This window comes from Chanos chanos, chromosome 3 (genome assembly GCF_902362185.1).
Source record: "Chanos chanos chromosome 3, fChaCha1.1, whole genome shotgun sequence".
Classification (NCBI taxonomy): Eukaryota; Metazoa; Chordata; class Actinopteri; order Gonorynchiformes; family Chanidae; genus Chanos; species Chanos chanos.
This window is the reverse complement of record NC_044497.1, coordinates 38,791,660-38,810,385: the sequence shown is the minus strand read 5'-3', so window position 1 is coordinate 38,810,385 and position 18,726 is coordinate 38,791,660. Positions and strand designations below refer to the sequence as shown.

General features: G+C 39.9%; 1 protein-coding gene and 1 pseudogene across 1 annotated transcript; both read right to left on the bottom strand.

Annotated features, from left to right (window-relative positions):
- Positions 1-1,683: 1,683 nt before the first annotated feature.
- hnrpkl (heterogeneous nuclear ribonucleoprotein K, like) lies at positions 1,684-13,266 on the bottom strand. The gene is made up of 16 exons (XM_030768980.1): positions 13,230-13,266; positions 11,811-11,924; positions 11,360-11,457; positions 11,122-11,178; positions 10,060-10,103; positions 8,809-8,881; positions 8,485-8,598; positions 7,371-7,499; positions 6,063-6,373; positions 5,629-5,682; positions 5,318-5,357; positions 4,766-4,781; positions 4,544-4,576; positions 4,367-4,434; positions 4,075-4,244; positions 1,684-1,946 (listed from the first exon to the last, which is right to left on the bottom strand). The coding sequence occupies exons 2-16, from the start codon at positions 11,869-11,871 to the stop codon at positions 1,916-1,918; spliced, it is 1,299 nt and encodes a 432-aa protein (XP_030624840.1). The 5' UTR covers positions 11,872-11,924; positions 13,230-13,266; the 3' UTR covers positions 1,684-1,915.
- Positions 7,862-7,993, bottom strand: LOC115808826 (uncharacterized; annotated as a pseudogene).
- Positions 13,267-18,726: the final 5,460 nt, after the last annotated feature.

The following is an 18,726-nucleotide window of genomic DNA, read 5'->3' as shown; positions in this document are numbered from 1 at the left end:
TGTGGAACCGTTCAAATGTTGTTTACTTATAAAGTGTCAGAGGGCAAGCTGCAATGTGGATAAGATTTTTGTCTTTTGACATTTAATTTCTTGAAGCAAATGCAAAGTGATTGAACGTGATTTGAGCAGTGACACAGTGGATAATATTCACAGTAACACTATAAACCTACATGTGAACACTCTTCCGTTTGTGGCGTTTTCCTTGTTTAGAAAGGGAGCAAGAATTCAAGGAAGAGCTGCTTTCGCGACCGCGGCGAGTTTAGCTGTACTGTTAAGTTTGTTTGCATGTGTGGCAGTGCTGCCATCTACCGACTTCATAAGGACCTTTCATTCATTGAGATATATGGTAGTCAATAGCTTCAGAGCACACCCAGTCTATTAGAATTCGCTGCTCACTCTTGCCGAAAAGCATAGGACCATTACCCGTTTTTGAGAATTTAACACGTTTACACGAATGTCTGGAATTTCATACGACATGCCCGTGTTTTGGACATCTGTCTGCTCTTCACCGAATTTCAGTACAAATCAACTTTTTCTTTCTTACAGATTTCAGACATTTTATCTAAGCTTCAATCTTTTTGTAATACTTAGAGGAGAGGCAGAGATTCTGCCGTCAGTTATAAAAGCATGTAAATGACCTTCTACACTCTTTGTAACGAGTTAAGAACTGGTATTTCATTATCAAAACACTTCAGCTGTCGACATATCTGATAAATACAAATGTAAAATATTTAAGTAGGAGGGAAAAGGGGTCTCCCTCTTATGTATTATGAGGCTAGCATACAATTTATGTAGTCCCAGTGTCTGGTATTTGCATGTGAAGGAAGAATCTATTTGCTTCCTGATGGGGAGGAAAGTATTGCCTTAAGTAGGGAATGTCTGTACAATATACCACTGCAGATACGAACCATCAGTAGTGACACTGGAGATCCAGTCCAGTACTGACTGAATTTCAATCTCAAAGGGCCCAAGGGTACATAAACACCTGTTCTGTCTAAAACATACAACAAAAACAAACATTTTTAGTAAAAGGTGGCACAGACTTTATTACTCAGACTTGCAGCACATTCTACAGAGACACCGGAGAGGGAGGGGAAGAGAGAGAGAGAAAGAGAGAGAGGACAACAAAAAGAGGGGACACTTGCCATAAATCTAACCAGAAAAGCTTTGTTTCCCTCCAACTGACTGGTGTCTAGAAAGATCCCATCTAAAATCTTAAAAATGCTTATAAATAGACGTACAAAACAAGCATCGGCAAGACTAAATGGATCCCAACGTCAGTGAAGTACAAATGATCAGTTCATCCCCTGGGGGTTGCTTGTTATTATGCACATTTGAAATTTCATGGTTTATAAAAATGACAAATAGAAAGAAAGTGTTAGACCATATCACATCTTAAACGTCCCCTTACTTCAAATCGTAGCAGAACTAAAATATGATTGTACGGATATTAAAACTGTCCCCAAATAATAACTGCATATTTACATTTTTAGACAACTTCTAAATTATGAAAGAAAAGAAAATGGCAAAGGAGAATGATTCTGTTGGTTCTACTTTTTAAAAATAATAAAATGTTCCTTACAAAACAAGATTACATTCTGCATGTACTACTGACTGGGCATGCAGTTCCTGTAAGGCCAAATGTGGACATAAAGATGAGCCCCCAAAATTACACAGCAGCGCAAAAAAAAAAAAAAAAAAAAGTGCAAGAAAGAGAGAGAGAAAAAAAAAAAAAGAATCAACTTATTCTGCTGCCTTTGAGAAATTCCAGAACTTTTTTTCCTCAAATCTTCAGGAAAAAAAAAGGACATCAGGAGAGGTGGTGGGGAGCACGTCTACCCATAGCGGAGGAATGTAGACTCTGAAAATTAGCAGGAGTAAACGGGTATGGCAGTTTGGCTTCATTCTTCATCCTCTAGAAGAACCTACCAGAGTACTGCTTCACGCTGAAAAAGGAGATTGGGTAGAGTGAGAAAGGGCTGGTGTGTCTGGTTAAAAAGACCAAAAGCGACAGTTTAGCCAGACAGCTGTTGGAGACAGGCAACGTCTGGCCAGTACATCAGCAGGTCTCAGGGGACAGCTGGTTTAGAGCTGGTGTTCTCCTTTTGGGCTGACATTAGCCTGTTAGTGGTGTGACATCTGTCAACTGTGTGATAAATATGAGAGTGCATATCTGTAAATCTGTAGTTTTGATCATCAATCATCCCCATGCCAGTGAAAAATTCAGTAGATCTTTATGGAAGAAAGTCAGTGTTCATAAAAACTGGCCTTCAAACAACCGCTAAAGGTAATAAAAAGACAGCACTTCAGAAAAAGGTATATTCCATGAATAATAAAAGTTGAACTTTTCTTTCCAGTATCCCACTATCAACTCATACACAATTTTGGCAGTTCAAAAATGGTACTGAAAAACATCCAGACCAAACTGGTATAAAGCTTTAACTAACACAGTTACGCTGGGATCAGAGCAACACGATCTGGAATAAGGCAACGAGAGAATCTGAGGTCAGGTTAACCAGTTACAAACAAGGCTAGGAAAAGGGTTCTGAGGTGCAACTTTACAAGCCAGAGTGGGATCAATGCAACACTGTACAGAGCAGTTTGTAAAAGGACAGCATGTATGGGACTGTTTTTGTCTTTGTTAACTGGTGTGCTTTACATTTCACGACTTGCAGGATTCAGTGTAGTTGAATTAGAGAAACATGTTCCAGGCATGTTAAGCATAATGCCACATATTCCATGTCTGGGTTATGGCTCAGGTGATACTGATGTGCTAGGTTTACAAAGCATGTTGCAGACATGCCAAAGTTACAGGCAGTTAGCAGTGTCACAATCATAGCCAAAACTTGGCTAATGTGTTTTGACATGTCACAGCTTTAATGGATGATCACTTTGAGTGCAGAGGTGTGCATTACCAGCATGTGAGGGTGTTACCAGCATGCTGGAGGTTAACGTGTTAGTAGTGTGAGAAGGTGTGGGCTGACATGTAGGCATGCAGGTTAATATGTTGCAGACTAGTGCTGGTTGGAGCGTCATGTCACAGTTGAGGCAGGGTTACGGTAATATGTGTGGAGCATACTACAGTGTTGCTGACAGACTGAGGTTAGGCCAACACGGTACAAGAATGCTGAAGAGTAAACTACCATGTTACAAGCATGTGGGGGTTAGAGCATCATATCGCAGGTAATGTTAGGGTTAGATTAACACATTACAGGCAGGTTGGGTTGGCGTGTGCAATGCTTTGTGTGTTAGGGAGCCAGATGAGGCTAGGCCTGTGCTGTAGGGTAGACTGCGCTTTGTTGTCACTTCATCTAGCTAACAACAACAAAATCACAAGTCTTCCACACAGAAGCAAGCCAGCTTTCCCCACTCTCCTGAGTACCCAGTCATCTGTCCCTTGTTCAATTTCATTTGGATTGGATTCAAAACCAATTAAACCCAGTTGATATTTTGTAAAAGGAGAGAGGACACCGCCTTTTCCCCATGCAGCAGTCACAGGTTAGTGGGAAGAGAAGAAACACCTGAGATTTCCTTCACATGCACATTTGAAGCTTAGAAAGGCAGACAAGCAGAGACTTCGCTTTGGTCCCGAGTGGTGCCCCCTTGCTCTGAATGGTCATTTGAAAACATGAATGCTGTAGAACAAGGTCTCTTTTTGCTTTTTGCTTCACTCAACCCCACAAACTTTCTTCTCTCCAAAAATGAAATGCCCCAAATAGCGACAGCCAAAAAAAAAAAAGATGTATACGGTGTGATAGTTGAAGGAGAAGAATGAGGCAAATAGTAGTTATTGATGCCACAGTACATTTTACATCTCTTTTATTATGTATTATTTATATCCACAACACGAAGGGGAAAAGAAAAATCAGCTTTAGGAATAAATTTTCACGGATATTAAAGAAACATCTATGTTTTCCTCAGTCTTTGGGGGAAAACATGGGCAGTCATTTCACAGATGTGGTTAAGGTTTATGAATAATCTGCACAGCATTAGAGTTTTTCCACTATAACAATTATTCACATGATGTTAGTAAGAGAGTGAGAGTGAGCTGAGGGGGTGTGATGCTGTACTCACCTGTTCTGCAGCAGGTACTGGGCATTCTGAATCTGGTCCTGTGTTCCTGTGATGGTTATAATGCGGTCTTCAGAGCCCTCCAGTGGCTCATCAATTTTAATGGATGCTCCTGACTCGTGACGGATCTGCTTGATGCGCTGCCCACCCTTGCCGATGATGGAGCCTGCCAACTACAACAAGCAATAACCCGTCAGGTATCCTGACTGTCTGTGTGTCTGTACTGGGTGAAGCAGTGTGTGAGAAATGCATGTGCAACTGGTTCTGTTGTTATTCACATGCAACCAAAACTCACATCTTTGGGGATGGTCACTTGAGTCGTAATGACCGGACCACCAATATCACTATATGATCCTCTTCCGCCTGGTGAAAAAAATACGTATTATAAATGACCTGAACACAGCAACCAACTGTCTACACAAAAACACAAAATCATCAGTTATCATCCTGCTAACTTATAATAAACACTCACCAGACTGGAAGGGCTCCCAAGAGGAATTATTGTCTTTATGGAGATAGGACAGAAGGAGAATATGGAAGGAAACACATAGCAATAAAAGTATTAGAGCTATGACAGAGACCAATGAAACAGCACAAAGAGGACATACTACATATACTAAGAGGAAGTGCAGTGGGTCAGACTGACAAGACACAGTCATGTTCACCCCTATGGGTAAAGCTGAAGGTCACTCACCATAGCCACCTCCACTCTGTTTTCAGTATAAAAAGAGGAGAAGGGGGGAGACAGAGAGAAGGCGGGAAAAAAAGGTCAGCTGTAGGGTACAGATGATGTCAGAAACAATATTTCACAGATAGTGCTTTAACTTTGTTAATTCAATATGAGCATCTTCAAGTAATACAACTGTTGCATTTTTAGACCTTTTAAGCACATTTTAATGACAGACTGGTTGTATCCCACAAAGTGCCAGGAACAGCTTTGCCCTCAGTTCAGTAGCGAATGTAATGGCTTTCACCTGCGTATTTAACTGCTCCTTGGTAACCAAGGCAACAAGTGAGTCAAAAACCTGTTGCCTAGCAACAGCAGAGCAAACCAGTGCACTAGGGATAAGTGCTGCACATATGCATCCAGTACTATGTCATATCCCTACGTCTGAACAAGCAGTTCCATAACAGCACGCAGAAAGGAGCTGAACAGAAATGTCTGTCATCAGCATCCGTTCAAAGAATTACATGTGACAAAACTAATGCACTGTTACACAATGGGTTTGGCATGACCCACACTTACCATGCTGTCATACCGGTCTCCTGGTCTTCCTCTTCTATCGCTGCACAGAGCCAGGAGAGACAGACTTAGCATTACATGGAATGGGAAACACAGTCTGATTTATTAAATCAAATTAAGTGTCCTTGACTGTCAATTCCAAGAGTATGTGATATAAAATACGTAAACACATAAGCAAAATTGAGACATCAAACCACCAAATTCTATCTGACAATTGCATAACCATTTTCTTTCTAAACAGCCTTTCCTCTGTTTAAATACAAATGTGATACAAGTAGACCACTGTCACGCTTGCTGTTGATACACGTACTTACTTTGGTCTGTCGTCTATATTGCCATGATAGCTCTGGTGGGAAAACCGGTCACCTCTGCAAACAATGATAAAACAGGGTCCACGTGAGCCAGTAAAAACGAGGTGAACAGAAGACTGACCAGTGCACCAGTAGGACCCAGGTTATAAAAATCTTAAATTGTTCCACTCAACTCCATGGACTGCACTAAGCACACCACAAATCATCACCAAATATGCAGAAAAACCTTTGATACGCGCTGACAAGACCTGGGCCAAGCTAATAGACCAGTGAGATTTAAAAAGGGACTGATTATACTCCAAAAGCTAAAATACTGAAATTCACAGTTAACAGAGCACAATCAACATTACATCAACCTGAAACAGTTCATGCTATGCCTTTGACCCAGGCCTGATCAGCAGTCATGTGATCAAGCTTTAACATGGACATTATCCTACCCTCCTCTAGGAGGCGGTGGTGGGGGCAGCGGCAGATTTCGTGCCCTGCTACCTCCACGTCCTCCTCTGCCAGGTGGGGGTGGAGGTGGTCCACGCCTGGGGCTCATGTCATCATAGTCTCGTCTAGAGGGGGGCATTGGGCGCCCTGCACGACCTGGGGGCATACGATCAAAGCCGCCACGCCCACGCATAGGAAAACCACCCATTGGCCTGCGGCCCCGTTCTTCAAACATCATAGTGAAGCCACCATAGTCATATGTCTCATCATAGAAGTTTGGGTCGTATGGTTGGGCACGTCCTTTAATGGGAGCCTGGAGATGAGTACAGGTCTTGAATTTATTCAAATTTCAAACACACTACATGGGTGTGAAAAGACACCACACTGTATACAATCTTGAAAAAAAAAAAAGATTATGAATTGGAATGAACTGTTCCAAGACAATGTTTCAGTGTCTGCAAAAAAAACCCCACCAAAATACATCTAAATCAAAGAACTCCCAATTAAAAGCATCAAGGAAGAGACGATTACTGATTCTTGAAACCTTTGGACTCAACAATCAGGCTACTAATATGAATAAAGACAACAGGTAAAACTCCATCTCGTGTCTCTCAGAGTCTGCCTCTATTTATTTGGCTTGGTCATCCAACTAAAGCTTCGTATTAACATACTTACTGGATTTAATGTAACCAACAGAAAGTGGATTTACAGAAACAACACATCCAAACAATCATATCAACAATTTAATTAAGAGAAGGCAACTGTCCAAATGAGCCTGTGTGTCAAAGATGGTGAACCTCCCCTTTTAATGCCAGTTTTCATTTATCATGCAGAAGTCTGTATTAACTTCTCCAATTACAGAATCTTACACTGCCATGCAAGTATAAGTTTTTAAAAAATGGGCCCCACAAGGTAAGATAACCCCCACTGTGTGAACATAATTTTGAAAGTCCGACTTATTCTTGACCAAAGAATTCTCATCATCTGACAGGTTAGTTAGTTTGCAATGACTGGTGAGAGAGCACAAACTCATTTGCATCATGCAGTACTCTCTAAGCAGGAAGTGGCACCTAACCATGTCTGTGACAGCCCACATCTATGGTCCCAAAATGACTTAATTTTAAAGTGCCTGGACACATTTACTTTTTGCCTAGCTCAACAGGACACTCTTATGTTCAAACTCAATCTGTGAATCTGTGCGAAAAGCTATACCAAATGCAATATGGGAACTACAGCAAAACAGCTGTAATGCAAAGTCAATGTTCAGCATTAAAGCATTTCACTGGAGTCCAAACTGAATTGGTTCTCACCTCAGAGATGAGTTCAAGGATAACCTTAATGCACTCCACAACTCGTTCAGGTTTTCCGCCCACCAACACAACACGGTCTGTTGAATGAGGGCAGCACTCCTGGAAGAGCTTGATGGTGGTCTGTGTGTTCTATAACAGACCAAAATAAAGCTATCTGAGTATGCATTAAGACAGACAATATAAAATATGGTGACATTATGAAATCAGAGATTTTTATGCAGTTTGAAGCAAGGATAAAACTGATTCAAAGATTGAAAGTAAACCCTGAAACCAACAAGTATTTTCAAGGAACAAAAATGACGGATGGTCACATAAGCACAACAAACTTGAAGTGTTTGGGAACGTAACTGTTTATTACATACAAATATAACTACATATTATGTTCACAGCTAACTAATACTGCATGTCTCAGATATTATTTATGTTTTCAGTGATCCACATTTTATGGTCTCCACTACTGCTGGAAGTAGACAGCTATTGACACATGTGCTTCAGTCATCAGAGATGAATGAACTGAAATGCGGACCATTTTTGAGGACAGAGAACTCTTCAAACTTCCTCTCCACGGAAATCTTTAGTAAAAGGTGAAAGATGTGTACGCGAATGAAGAGAAAGCCGAGCAAGCCTTGCTCTCCGTATACAAGCAACATTTTAATATGCATATGCACATCTCCTGTTACTTTCCCACTGACATGTTGCTATTTATGTCATGTTACTCTTAAGGATGAGGATGAGAATTAGAATTGCACACACATTGTGCCATATTTCATTAAATCAAACACTGGACAAGCCTGAAAAAATAATTATTGGTTTCGGGTACAAAACTGAACAAAACTGTATTTATTTTGATCTCTACCAGAAACTAAGCCTCTAAAGTGCCACTGGAAAGTACATTCCTCATATCACTAGCCTTGTTAAAGTCATCTGATTTCATGTTCGAAAGGGAAAAGGGGATGCCGTATTTGATATTTCACAAATTTGCTAAACGTTATCACATACTACCCTGATCCCTCAAAACCTTGTGAAGACCATGTACTCCACAAACCACTCTACCCCAGCAGTGAATAACAAGTCTTTCATTTCTCTCATGTGTAGTGTTGGGGACATGTCTTACCTCTCTCAGCTCTTTAATCTTGGCACCTTTCACCCCTATGATCCCTCCAGCTAAACTCTGATGAATGAGGAGGCGGAGCTCACAATCAAAGTCGATTCCATTGTAATGCTGGTACTGGCAAACACAAAACAAACAATGTTTATAATAATCAAACTACTTAAACCCTACCTACATTAGCATTATTCCATTAAATTGGAAATAAATATGGCATTAATTAGAGTGTCATATTGCTATCCAACAAGTGTTAATTTTTCATCCTAATAATTTAACACAGCACTCCTCAAGGGCCTACAGTAATGTGAATGTGTGTTTTGCTACTCTTACCTCTTCGAGTGTGGGGATGATCTTCAAAAGGATCTCTCCAATTGTTTCAATATCTGCACTTACACTCAGGATACTGTGGCAGTACAGCCAATTTGCATTCAAGAAAAACAGAAGACAAGAGCAAAAAAGAAAAAAAAAGAATGGATACAGACCTTTAGATCTGGAACATTTTGGCGATTCATGACAAATCATTAAAAGTTTGAAATCAAAAGAAAAAAATGACTCTTGAACACATGTTTAAGTTTCCCAACACTGGACTGAAATACGAGCAACTGACATGCATTCGCTCTTGCACATTCAAGGAAACAAAGACAGAGGCCTTGAGGAATGGGCAACTGTGGAAGGGCTCAGATTCAGTGGGCACAGAATCGCACCACAGGTCATGAGAGATAGAGAAGCCTGCTTTAACCACCCCACCACCAGCAATTTGGGAGGATAAGAGAAAATTACTCTAGCCATCAAAAAAATCTGTCTGTCATCAGCACACCTTCTCTTAGTGACAGGTGGAGGGGGAGAAAAAAAGAAAACATGAACAAAACCCAAAGGAAGCAGAGGGTGGGGGGGGGGGGGGGGTGCAAGTGATGGCTGAGGATAGGAGCAAGAGGATGAGAGCTCTGGCACATAGAGAGTCTGAACTGATGTGGCCTGAGAGAAAAATCAAATAGAGGGAGATGCAGCACCAGGAAAAAAAAAGACAACAGTGATGAGTGACAGAGTGGGTGGGGCCACAGCCCTAGGCCAGAATCATGAAGAGTGATGTTGAGAACAGTGAAGTGGGGGCTCAGGGGAAAGGGGAAGGAGAGGGAGCAAGGTGGGCCACAAGGACAGCAAGAAAGATTGGCTTTCCACAACTCATGGTAAATACCAGAGCAAGGAACAACAATAACAACAACAACAACAACAACCAAATTAAAAGAAAAAGAAAAAAACAAACAAAAAAACACTTCAAGCAGTGCTTCTTCCATTCAAAATGAATGACTAAAAGTGGGACTCTCTCCTTCTGTGCAGTAGAACTGATTTCATAAATAAACACTTAAGTGACAAAGTAAAATAGGTCCAAATTAAATTCAAATATTTAATGGGGGGGTGGGGAGGGAGACACAAAAAAAATGGAACAATACACGTTTCTTAAAAGAGGGGCAGGGGATTACTATATGTGTAATAATGTTCAAATGAAACAGAAGGCAGATTATCAAAGACATGTGTTCTCTGTTCTAATCAGGCAGTGAGGCAATAACTGGTGGGACATACCGCTCTGGGCCACTGCTGTCTGGGACTGATACACTGGCATTGTACTGCATTGGTCGTGGAGGTTGGCATTGGGCAAGGGCATTCAATCACAAGATGTCAAGTAAGGTGCCCGTTTAAGGAGGGGCACGTTTATGGGCGGGGCCAACCAGGGTGTCAGGTGGGCGGGCGTTCAGGGGCGGAGGTTGGGCCAACATCAAGGTGGGCAACGCAGGAGGGGCATGTCGATCCAGTACATGGGCAACGGAGGAAGGTGGCCAAAAACAAAAAAAGTAAAGGAGAGGGAAGAGGGGGAGAAGGAATACATTTTAAGTGAATACAGGCTATACTCATCACTCTATTGTCCAAAAAATGTTGAAGAGAGACTTGGATATGAGTGCACAAGAACAGGGCTGGACTGAAGACACCATTTCAATGAACTACTGAACAACAGCAGTTAACACATGACTACTGGACAGCTCAAGAGTCAAAGACAAGAGTCAAATCTTTTTTGACTGTTAGCATTAGCTCACTGTTAGTCATGATGTCAGTCCTGGGGATGGCATGAGAACCCTCTTCAGAACTGGAGGATGAGGTCACTTCCCTTTGTTTTTGTTTTTTTTTTTTAAACAGTGCATGACACGTCCAACCCCACCTGCCACCCTCAATCTGGCCCAACAGAGAGAGCATGTCTGTCCAAATGAGCTAGCTTATAGGTACAGCACTCGGCCAATTATGCCTGCATGCCTGTGCCATCTAAGGAGTGGCACTGTCCCCCTTAGCTTCCACAAGCATGCAATAATATTTCTCTTTGCCATTCAGAGGCATTTGGTTGGTTGTTTACTTACTGGCATTTTAATGATCTAACTGTTAAAATGGGCAAGCAGGGTCTAGAGGGGCATCCAGCACGGATCCATTAGTTCTTTCAATGTAAGGAGGTACACATAGCACGCTACATTAAAATGTTGACAAACAACAGTGTGGGTGTGATTTGGTGATCACAAGCTTTATCAAAAGTCCTGCCCATAAGAAAATACTGCTCTTAAGGTCATATCAAGCACCCTCTCCCAATGCTGGGGTACTCACGTCTGTACGTAGGGCTTTGATGTTCTTGCCGCCCTTTCCAATCACAGCACCTGCATTCTGAGGACAAGCAAAATTCACATTTACTTCACAAAATGCAATGTGACCAAAAACACTTGCTGACTGCATACTGACTCACTGTCTACTAAGATGTAGGATATAATGGTTCAAAACAGTCAGTGAAGTGTGACAACTGATTGGTTGGTTGTGTATCATGCACAGTGACTGCAGTGAGGCTCACTTTGCTCTGGAGCAACACACGCAGCTCCACCATCTCATCTGTGTTGCGGGAGCGCTTGAAAGCCTGCTCCTCATCCATGTCCTCAGCTGGGCGCTTGCCTAAGGGACAAAATAACTGGAGTCACAAACTGCGATAAACTAGGATGTCTTGATCTTCTTATAACAGAGGAGGATATACAAGGGTAGGATAGAATAGGGGAGGGGATAGGATTGCATCCTCTCCTAGCAACATATAGTTCTATTACTATTAAATACACCAGAGAAATATAACTATCTAAGCTGAAAATCAACAAACTTGCTTCACTTCTCACACAATGGCGGGTCTAAAAACAGTCCTCCATCAAACCAACCCGTAAAGAGCTACCATAATTATTCTCCAAATTAACAGGACATTTAAGCTGTCAAATACAGACATTTATCCTCTTCTCTTAATTCAGTACATCAGACTTTACCGTTAGTGTCTGTGTTGCTGAACGTAGTCTCTTCCTCCTCCTGTTTGATTTCTGTCTCCATTGTCTTCAACCAAAGATGAAATGCGAACGGGCTCTCCTCTCCGTCTGTAGATTCTACGAAGTACACAGAAGCAGAGTAAACCACTGAAAGTACTATACTGAGAACATCACAAACCATCCAGCCTATCTATTCAGCAAATCACACATGCTCCAACTGTGGATACTAGGTTCAACATAGAGTCTCTCCAAAATTTGGAAATATTATTTAAAATAATGCATATCATACACCATGAAGTATACCATAAAGTAGCTCATTACAGAGTCTGACGGTGCAACAAGAGAAAGATATAAGAATACTTTTAAAGCAGACATGTAACTCGTTAGCGACTGACATGTTATTTAATGCTATTCTGAAGTCAAAACAAAGTGACAACGTGATAACTGTTAGACACTACTTTTAGAAGAGTAAACCTAGGACATATTACTTTGTCAAAGCTGAGTAAAAAACAAATTCTCATAAATGCAAAAAGGTTTTTGCCTCTACCGTTCCACAGTTTGAAAGCATGCTAAGACTTATCGGCTAAGTTATAAGTGCTATCGGTCAGATATTTTTTTCATTCTATCTAAAAGCTCTATTTATGCCTTTAAATGCTGAACAAATAAAATGCTGCAGAAACATTTGTATCCTGACTACACTGCCCTACATTCTTTATGCTTAATAAAATTTCTGTCGGACAAGGCCCAACTCAAAATGGTGCGTAGCTAGCAAGAGAAATTGACCACATAGCCTGACAAGCTAGGCTGCCAACACGGAGCGACTGTGATGCTAATGCTACATGACACCAGCTAAGGCCATCATCATAACGGATCAGATGACAAAACGTGTCGTCAAAAGTGAACTCAACATTAGCCGAAAAAAACTTTGCATTTTCAACATTGCTACACCTCTTGCAAGAGCGCGACAAAATCATTGTGCTGCTGTTCCGGTGGATATCTGCTAGGTAGTACAGCAATTTAGAGCATTAAAACATATCAAAATAAAGCTTCGGAGTTTATAGAGAATGTTTGTTACTTTCGTCAGATAAATGAATATTTAGCTGACCACAGGAAACTGAGTTATAATCTACATATATAGCTAACTAAGTTAGCAAAGAGTTGTGTGAATTTACAAATGGTTGGAACCAGAGTAAATGAGCAGATCGCGCACTCCATTTTGTGGCCATCACGCTTAGCGAACTCAGTTAGCTAACGCTAAGGGGTGAAAAGCAGCACCCTTGTGAATATCGTTGTTGTCAGTCGACGTATCTTCATGTTATACGATACATTTCCCGTATCAGTGCATTTTCATTCCAGCAGTGAGTAAAATTAAAGAATTCTCATTGTTTAAATTCGTCAAAATAACATGAAATCCCCACAAACCTGCAGACGCCCCCGTTCGTCACTTCGACATCCAATCCAGAATTCAGAGCATACGTCCCTGGTTTTGCTCCACTTTTAGGTGAGCGACATTTCTATTAGGTGATTGGGCAATGTGGCAACGGATTGCTTTTTTTCTTAGATATGTATTGGACAGAAGAAGTGCCATTTCGAAGGCTCAAACAAGCAGATATATGATTGGTCACAGTAATTGTCAGTCAGTATGCCCTGCCCCTCCTCATCTTTTTGCACCAGCCACGATCGGCCATCGTCATAGCAACTAGGAGGGATTTGTGTATTACAGGCCTGAGAGTTCTGATCAGAGGGGATACAGAACATGTATTCCCAAAGGTGCAGTCGAGAGGCTAACTAGTGATATTAAACAAAACGTTGTAATCGCTCCTTTTCTTCAATGTCTCTGAATTTCTGTTACTGGGAGTTTTTTACCCAGACCCTTTCCCTCTATTCTACTACATGCATACACCAGAGAATATGTGATTCTTTCATTCAAACGTGGTAGTTCCACACTGGAGCAAACAGTGCAAAATTTCATAGATGGACTGACATGAATGAGGTATGTAGATAGACAGAGAGATTACTGCAGAGACTGTAGAGACTTAAGAGGACAGAGTCTGAGAAGTAAAAAATTAATAAACAGCAAATAAATGTTGAAATAATCCAGAAAAATTACATTGAAATACACACAGTAATTAAGACATGGATTAATCTTAATATTAAAGTTTACAGTATCAGTCTGACAACCTGAATTTCACCTTTTGGCTGATGTTATGTCATGCATCTTTTTGAGTTTTTGAGTGTACATTTGTAAATGTCAAATTATATCATTTTTGATGAATGTCACAAAATGTTTCCACAAAATCCTGACTCAGATAGTGTCCTTTTAGACTCCAGTTTTTGACTGTTAGTTTCTCTGGGGTGCAAGTGGAACAAGGGAATAAGAAGTGAATACTCAGCAGGCTCACTTGCAAAATAACCATGATATACTAACTGCGTATAGAGACACATTAGTCTAAACATCACTCTCAGCGACCTCTCTGTGACACATGGTCTGCGTGACCAGCATAGCAGAATTCCACTCTAAGTTTCACTTACTATAGTAGAGTAGCAACATTGTGGATTCAGCAGTTACCCTTGGTCATGAGCAGTTAGTAGACCCTGGATAGAACTCACTTCTGTTCTTACATTATCTGTTTATCCTTTACATATTTTACCACACTTACCCAAACTGTTCGTAAGTACCCACATCCAAAATTGTAATATAACCATATATTGTAAAATTGCAAATGTCTTCAAAATTTATGTCATGTATTTCAGTTATCTGAATTTGTACATTTTTATACCATTTTTGTCCTATTTTATTTTTTCTTTTTATTTCTGTTTTTCTATTTGATATGTTTTTGTGTATGCAGCAGCACCCAGAAACTCCTTGTGCATCTTTAGACGTAGTGTGGTGAATTAAAAAATCTGATTCCGATCTGCAAAACAGTTTGTGGCATCAAAATCACATTTCAGGAAATTCCACAGTAGAGTGGAATGGTTGCATGTTTTACAGGGTAGTAAAATTTTACTTAAATTACATTTTACTTCAGTTTAATTAAATTTTACTTAAGTGACTAGAGTTGCAAATGGCAAGAATTAAAAAAGAAGGTATTTACACAGACAATACCAGACAGCATTTTGTCATACTTTCCCTCTTGGGTGAGTACACTGGTGAAAAATATACCTCAAAGACTGCAAGGTCAGTTGCGAGGATCTTTGGGCGTACGTGGCCTATATATTTGTTAATGATGAATTCTGTTCAGTCCAGATAACATTTAAAGGCTACCCAATGTTAATTTTTTCCTGTGATCAAAAAGCCCTTTCAGATAGGCATTTTTGTACTAAAGGCAAAAAGAAAAAAAAATTCTCTTCTCTTGAAGTCAGAGGTTGCCATGGAGACTGATATAATTCAGTTCTTGATGTTTCTGTTGGAGAGTGTACTAACACATTCACAGAACTGCCACATGTATCCAATGCAACACTTGGTGTTGTCCGTCAATGGCCATTGGTCTTTCACTGACAAGAAGAAAAAACAGTGTTCTCAAAAATATTTTTTGACAAAGAAGAGAAATAAAAGGATTCATGAATTATAACGTTTTGTTGTCCTCACATATATTTCTAAAAGTTAATGTCTGATTTCATTTGTTTTCTTCATGCAATTTAGTGAGGATGCCCAAATCTACACAGAAAATTACGTGTTGTTTGTTACATGCTTCATACCGATTCTTCTTCTTCTTCTTCTTCTTCTTCTTCTTCTTCTTCTTCTTCTTCTTGCAAGACTTGCAATAGAGACTAGTTGTGATCATGTTAATAGTAAGCTACTTTTTAAGAGTGTGTGCATTTGTGTGTTGGGAGGGGCACTTTTGGTGAGTGTCTATAGTGTTTGTAGTATATGTAATATGTCTGAATGACTGTGTCGGCATCTGACAATGGAGAGTGTCAGTCTTTTGACAGTTTTTGAATGGCTGAATAGTTACTATGACAACATTCTTGAATGGAAATTCAATAAAAACAGAGGTTTGAGATAACCATAGACATATGTTACTGTATAGGGTTTACTTCTGTGGATGCACCAATGTATGTGAGTGTATGTATGTGTCCAGGTCGTCTGTTCAGTGTGTGTGGGATGTGTTTAGTGTGTGGACTACTTTTAAACTGTGTAATGTGTCTGTTGTGTACTACAGCGTAGTTTGTATAGTTTTTGTTAGGGTGTGTTTATAGCATGTGCGTGTAGACAGAGTCAGTGTGTCTTATTACTACGTCTAAGCAATGTAAAGGTTATGAAAGTGAAGAGATTCTTTCAATTATTTCTTCTATCTTTCCTTCTTCTTCTTCTTCTTCTGCTTCTTCTTCTTCTTCCTTTTCTCCGTCTTCTTTGTCTTCTCCTTCTACAGTTTTAAGCTAGATTCTGAAAACTTGGCAAGAAGCGTCCACTAACAGTGGAGGTTCAACTAGTAACTTATGGTTTTCTCATATTCCTATTTCATATGTATTCCTAGATAAAATTATGTCATATCATTTTCTCTCAAGGACCTATCTTGGTAGAATTATCAGATAGTCAAACTTCCTCAATATTCCAACACCTACAGCTGATGATGTCACCACATCACCTACTTCTTATTCTGTGGTTAGACTGTATCAATACAGTGCTCTAACTGAGCGCTCTTGTTTTGTTTTACTCCAAAACCACAGTCCCATCCATTCATTAGCTCCATTGCTCTAGCTCCCTCTCCTTTCCTCCCTATGTCCTGTCATTTCTCTATCTATCCATTCATACTATTACAATTTTCATCAGTATTTTCATGTAATTTTCATAAACTCTCTTTTCAACAGTCTCCTCTATCTATAATCTATAAATACAGTTGTTATGAACATTACAAGCTCAACACATGACCACATAGCACCTCTGCAACCTTATTTAAAAAAACTCTACACTGCCTGTTCAACACAGTCTCACTTGTTACAATGGTTCCCATTACTATACCCTCTGCATCCTCCAGCTACATGTCTTTCCTGTCATTCTATTTTCTGTTCTTCCAACCATCCCTTCGTTCATCAATCTGTCCAACCTTTTTTACATAATTTTTCCACCCTTCCATCTAAATCACAGCTTTTAAATTTCTTTTCTGTTGTTTTACAGAAAGATGGTTGTAAGTAAAATTATATACTGTATATGTAGCCCAAACTATAACCACTGCTGTAACCAGTAGGTGATTTGTTATTTTTTAACAGGGGGGATGGCAGGTTAACAAGGGGATGCATTTTGGTCATTTTGCTAACAAGGGGGATGGCATCCCCCTCATCCCCCTACAAATCACCTACTGGTTGTAACTACATATCTGACCCCTGTTCTGTGTGGTGTCACTGTCACCTAGTGGCCATTTAAGCTTCTGTTTAGTATTGTTTTTGTAGCTGTAATTTCACTTCAGTTCAATAAAAATTTTGTACAGTTGCAACCATCTCACAGCAGTCAGGTTCTCCTGTTCCCATTCTAAGCCTTGGAGAAAACATGTCTTTGTAAGTAGAATCCTACAGACTAAAACTGTTTTGTATTTTTTAAGTGCTAAGAAACTTTGTATTAAATGATTGTTGCAGCTCACACTAAAACATTTCTGTATTAACTGATTGTTGTAGCTCACGCTCAAACATTTCTTTAATAGAGCCTGCTGTTGTACACATGCTAGGCAGTATGTGTTTATACGAATGTTTATAGATATATCTGTATCAGTTTCTGTTGGTGTGAACTGTGAAGTAAAATACTAGGCAGATTTTTTGTACTGCTTACAGTAAAAAAAAAAAAAAAAAAAAAAAAACCTCCACTAAAGGGAAATTCTGAAGAAACACTTCTAATTCTTGTTTCCTATATGCTGACCTCACACAGATATGCAGCTATAAGGGAAGAGTAAACATCTATTTTCTTTGCACATCAAGAAGTTGAAGATAATGCATTCATTCCTGTTCTTACTTTCCACACTTACCTTACTGCAAAAATAAGACATTTGGACACTCTTTTCCCATATAATAAACATAACTTGGATAATGAAGGTTAAATTAAATTAATTTAAAAATTAAACATCCTGCTATACACAGGAAGAAAAAATGGTTTTGGACATTTGTTGAAGAAAGGCTCGTGTGGCTTGCCTTGGACCCCCCCCAACCCACCCCATGTTATTAATTAAACACACACACACACACACACACACACACACACACACACACAAATAATAACCAGGAGTGGTAAAAGTATTCAGATATCATCCTTGGGTCATGGTAAAGATAAAATTACAAAATAATGACTCTAGTAAAAGGGCAAATCTCCCATGAAAAACAAGCTTAAACAAGGTCCTAAAGTATCAGGTTTTAATGTACTCAGGTTTTCAAAAGAGCAAGATGAAAAACAACAGGCCGCAATCAGTGAAGCACGACAAAGCACGACCTTCTTGAGAACTGATGGCGGATTCTTTAAGACACTTATTTCCCTTTCCTGCAGTAAACAAAGTAGGCAGGCACTTAATCCATGCTTTGGCCACCAAGAAAAATAAATATTTCTATTAAATAAGTCCATGGATGCTCATGATTCCTTGTACCATTTGTTGCTAAAGATCCTTTCAAAATGAGATTCAGAAACTTTTTCAGAAACTAAAGAGTTCCGGACCTTTCCAGAACAGGAACTACTTCACCAGCCGATGCCCTCATTTTGGCTATGAAGAGTAAAAGCAAGAGGCAAGTACCATAGCCAGGCCTGGGGGCTAGGCACACAAATACTCACGATCTTGAACCTGTTTGTGCATCAGTTGGAACCGCACGCGTTTGATCAGCTACCGCATAATGAAAACAAATAAACAAAACAAACAAAAAATAAAATAAAATAAGCAATGGCTCTTGACTGACCGTGTAAGATGAAACAAGTAACGATGATAGTTGTCAGCAGAAATGTATT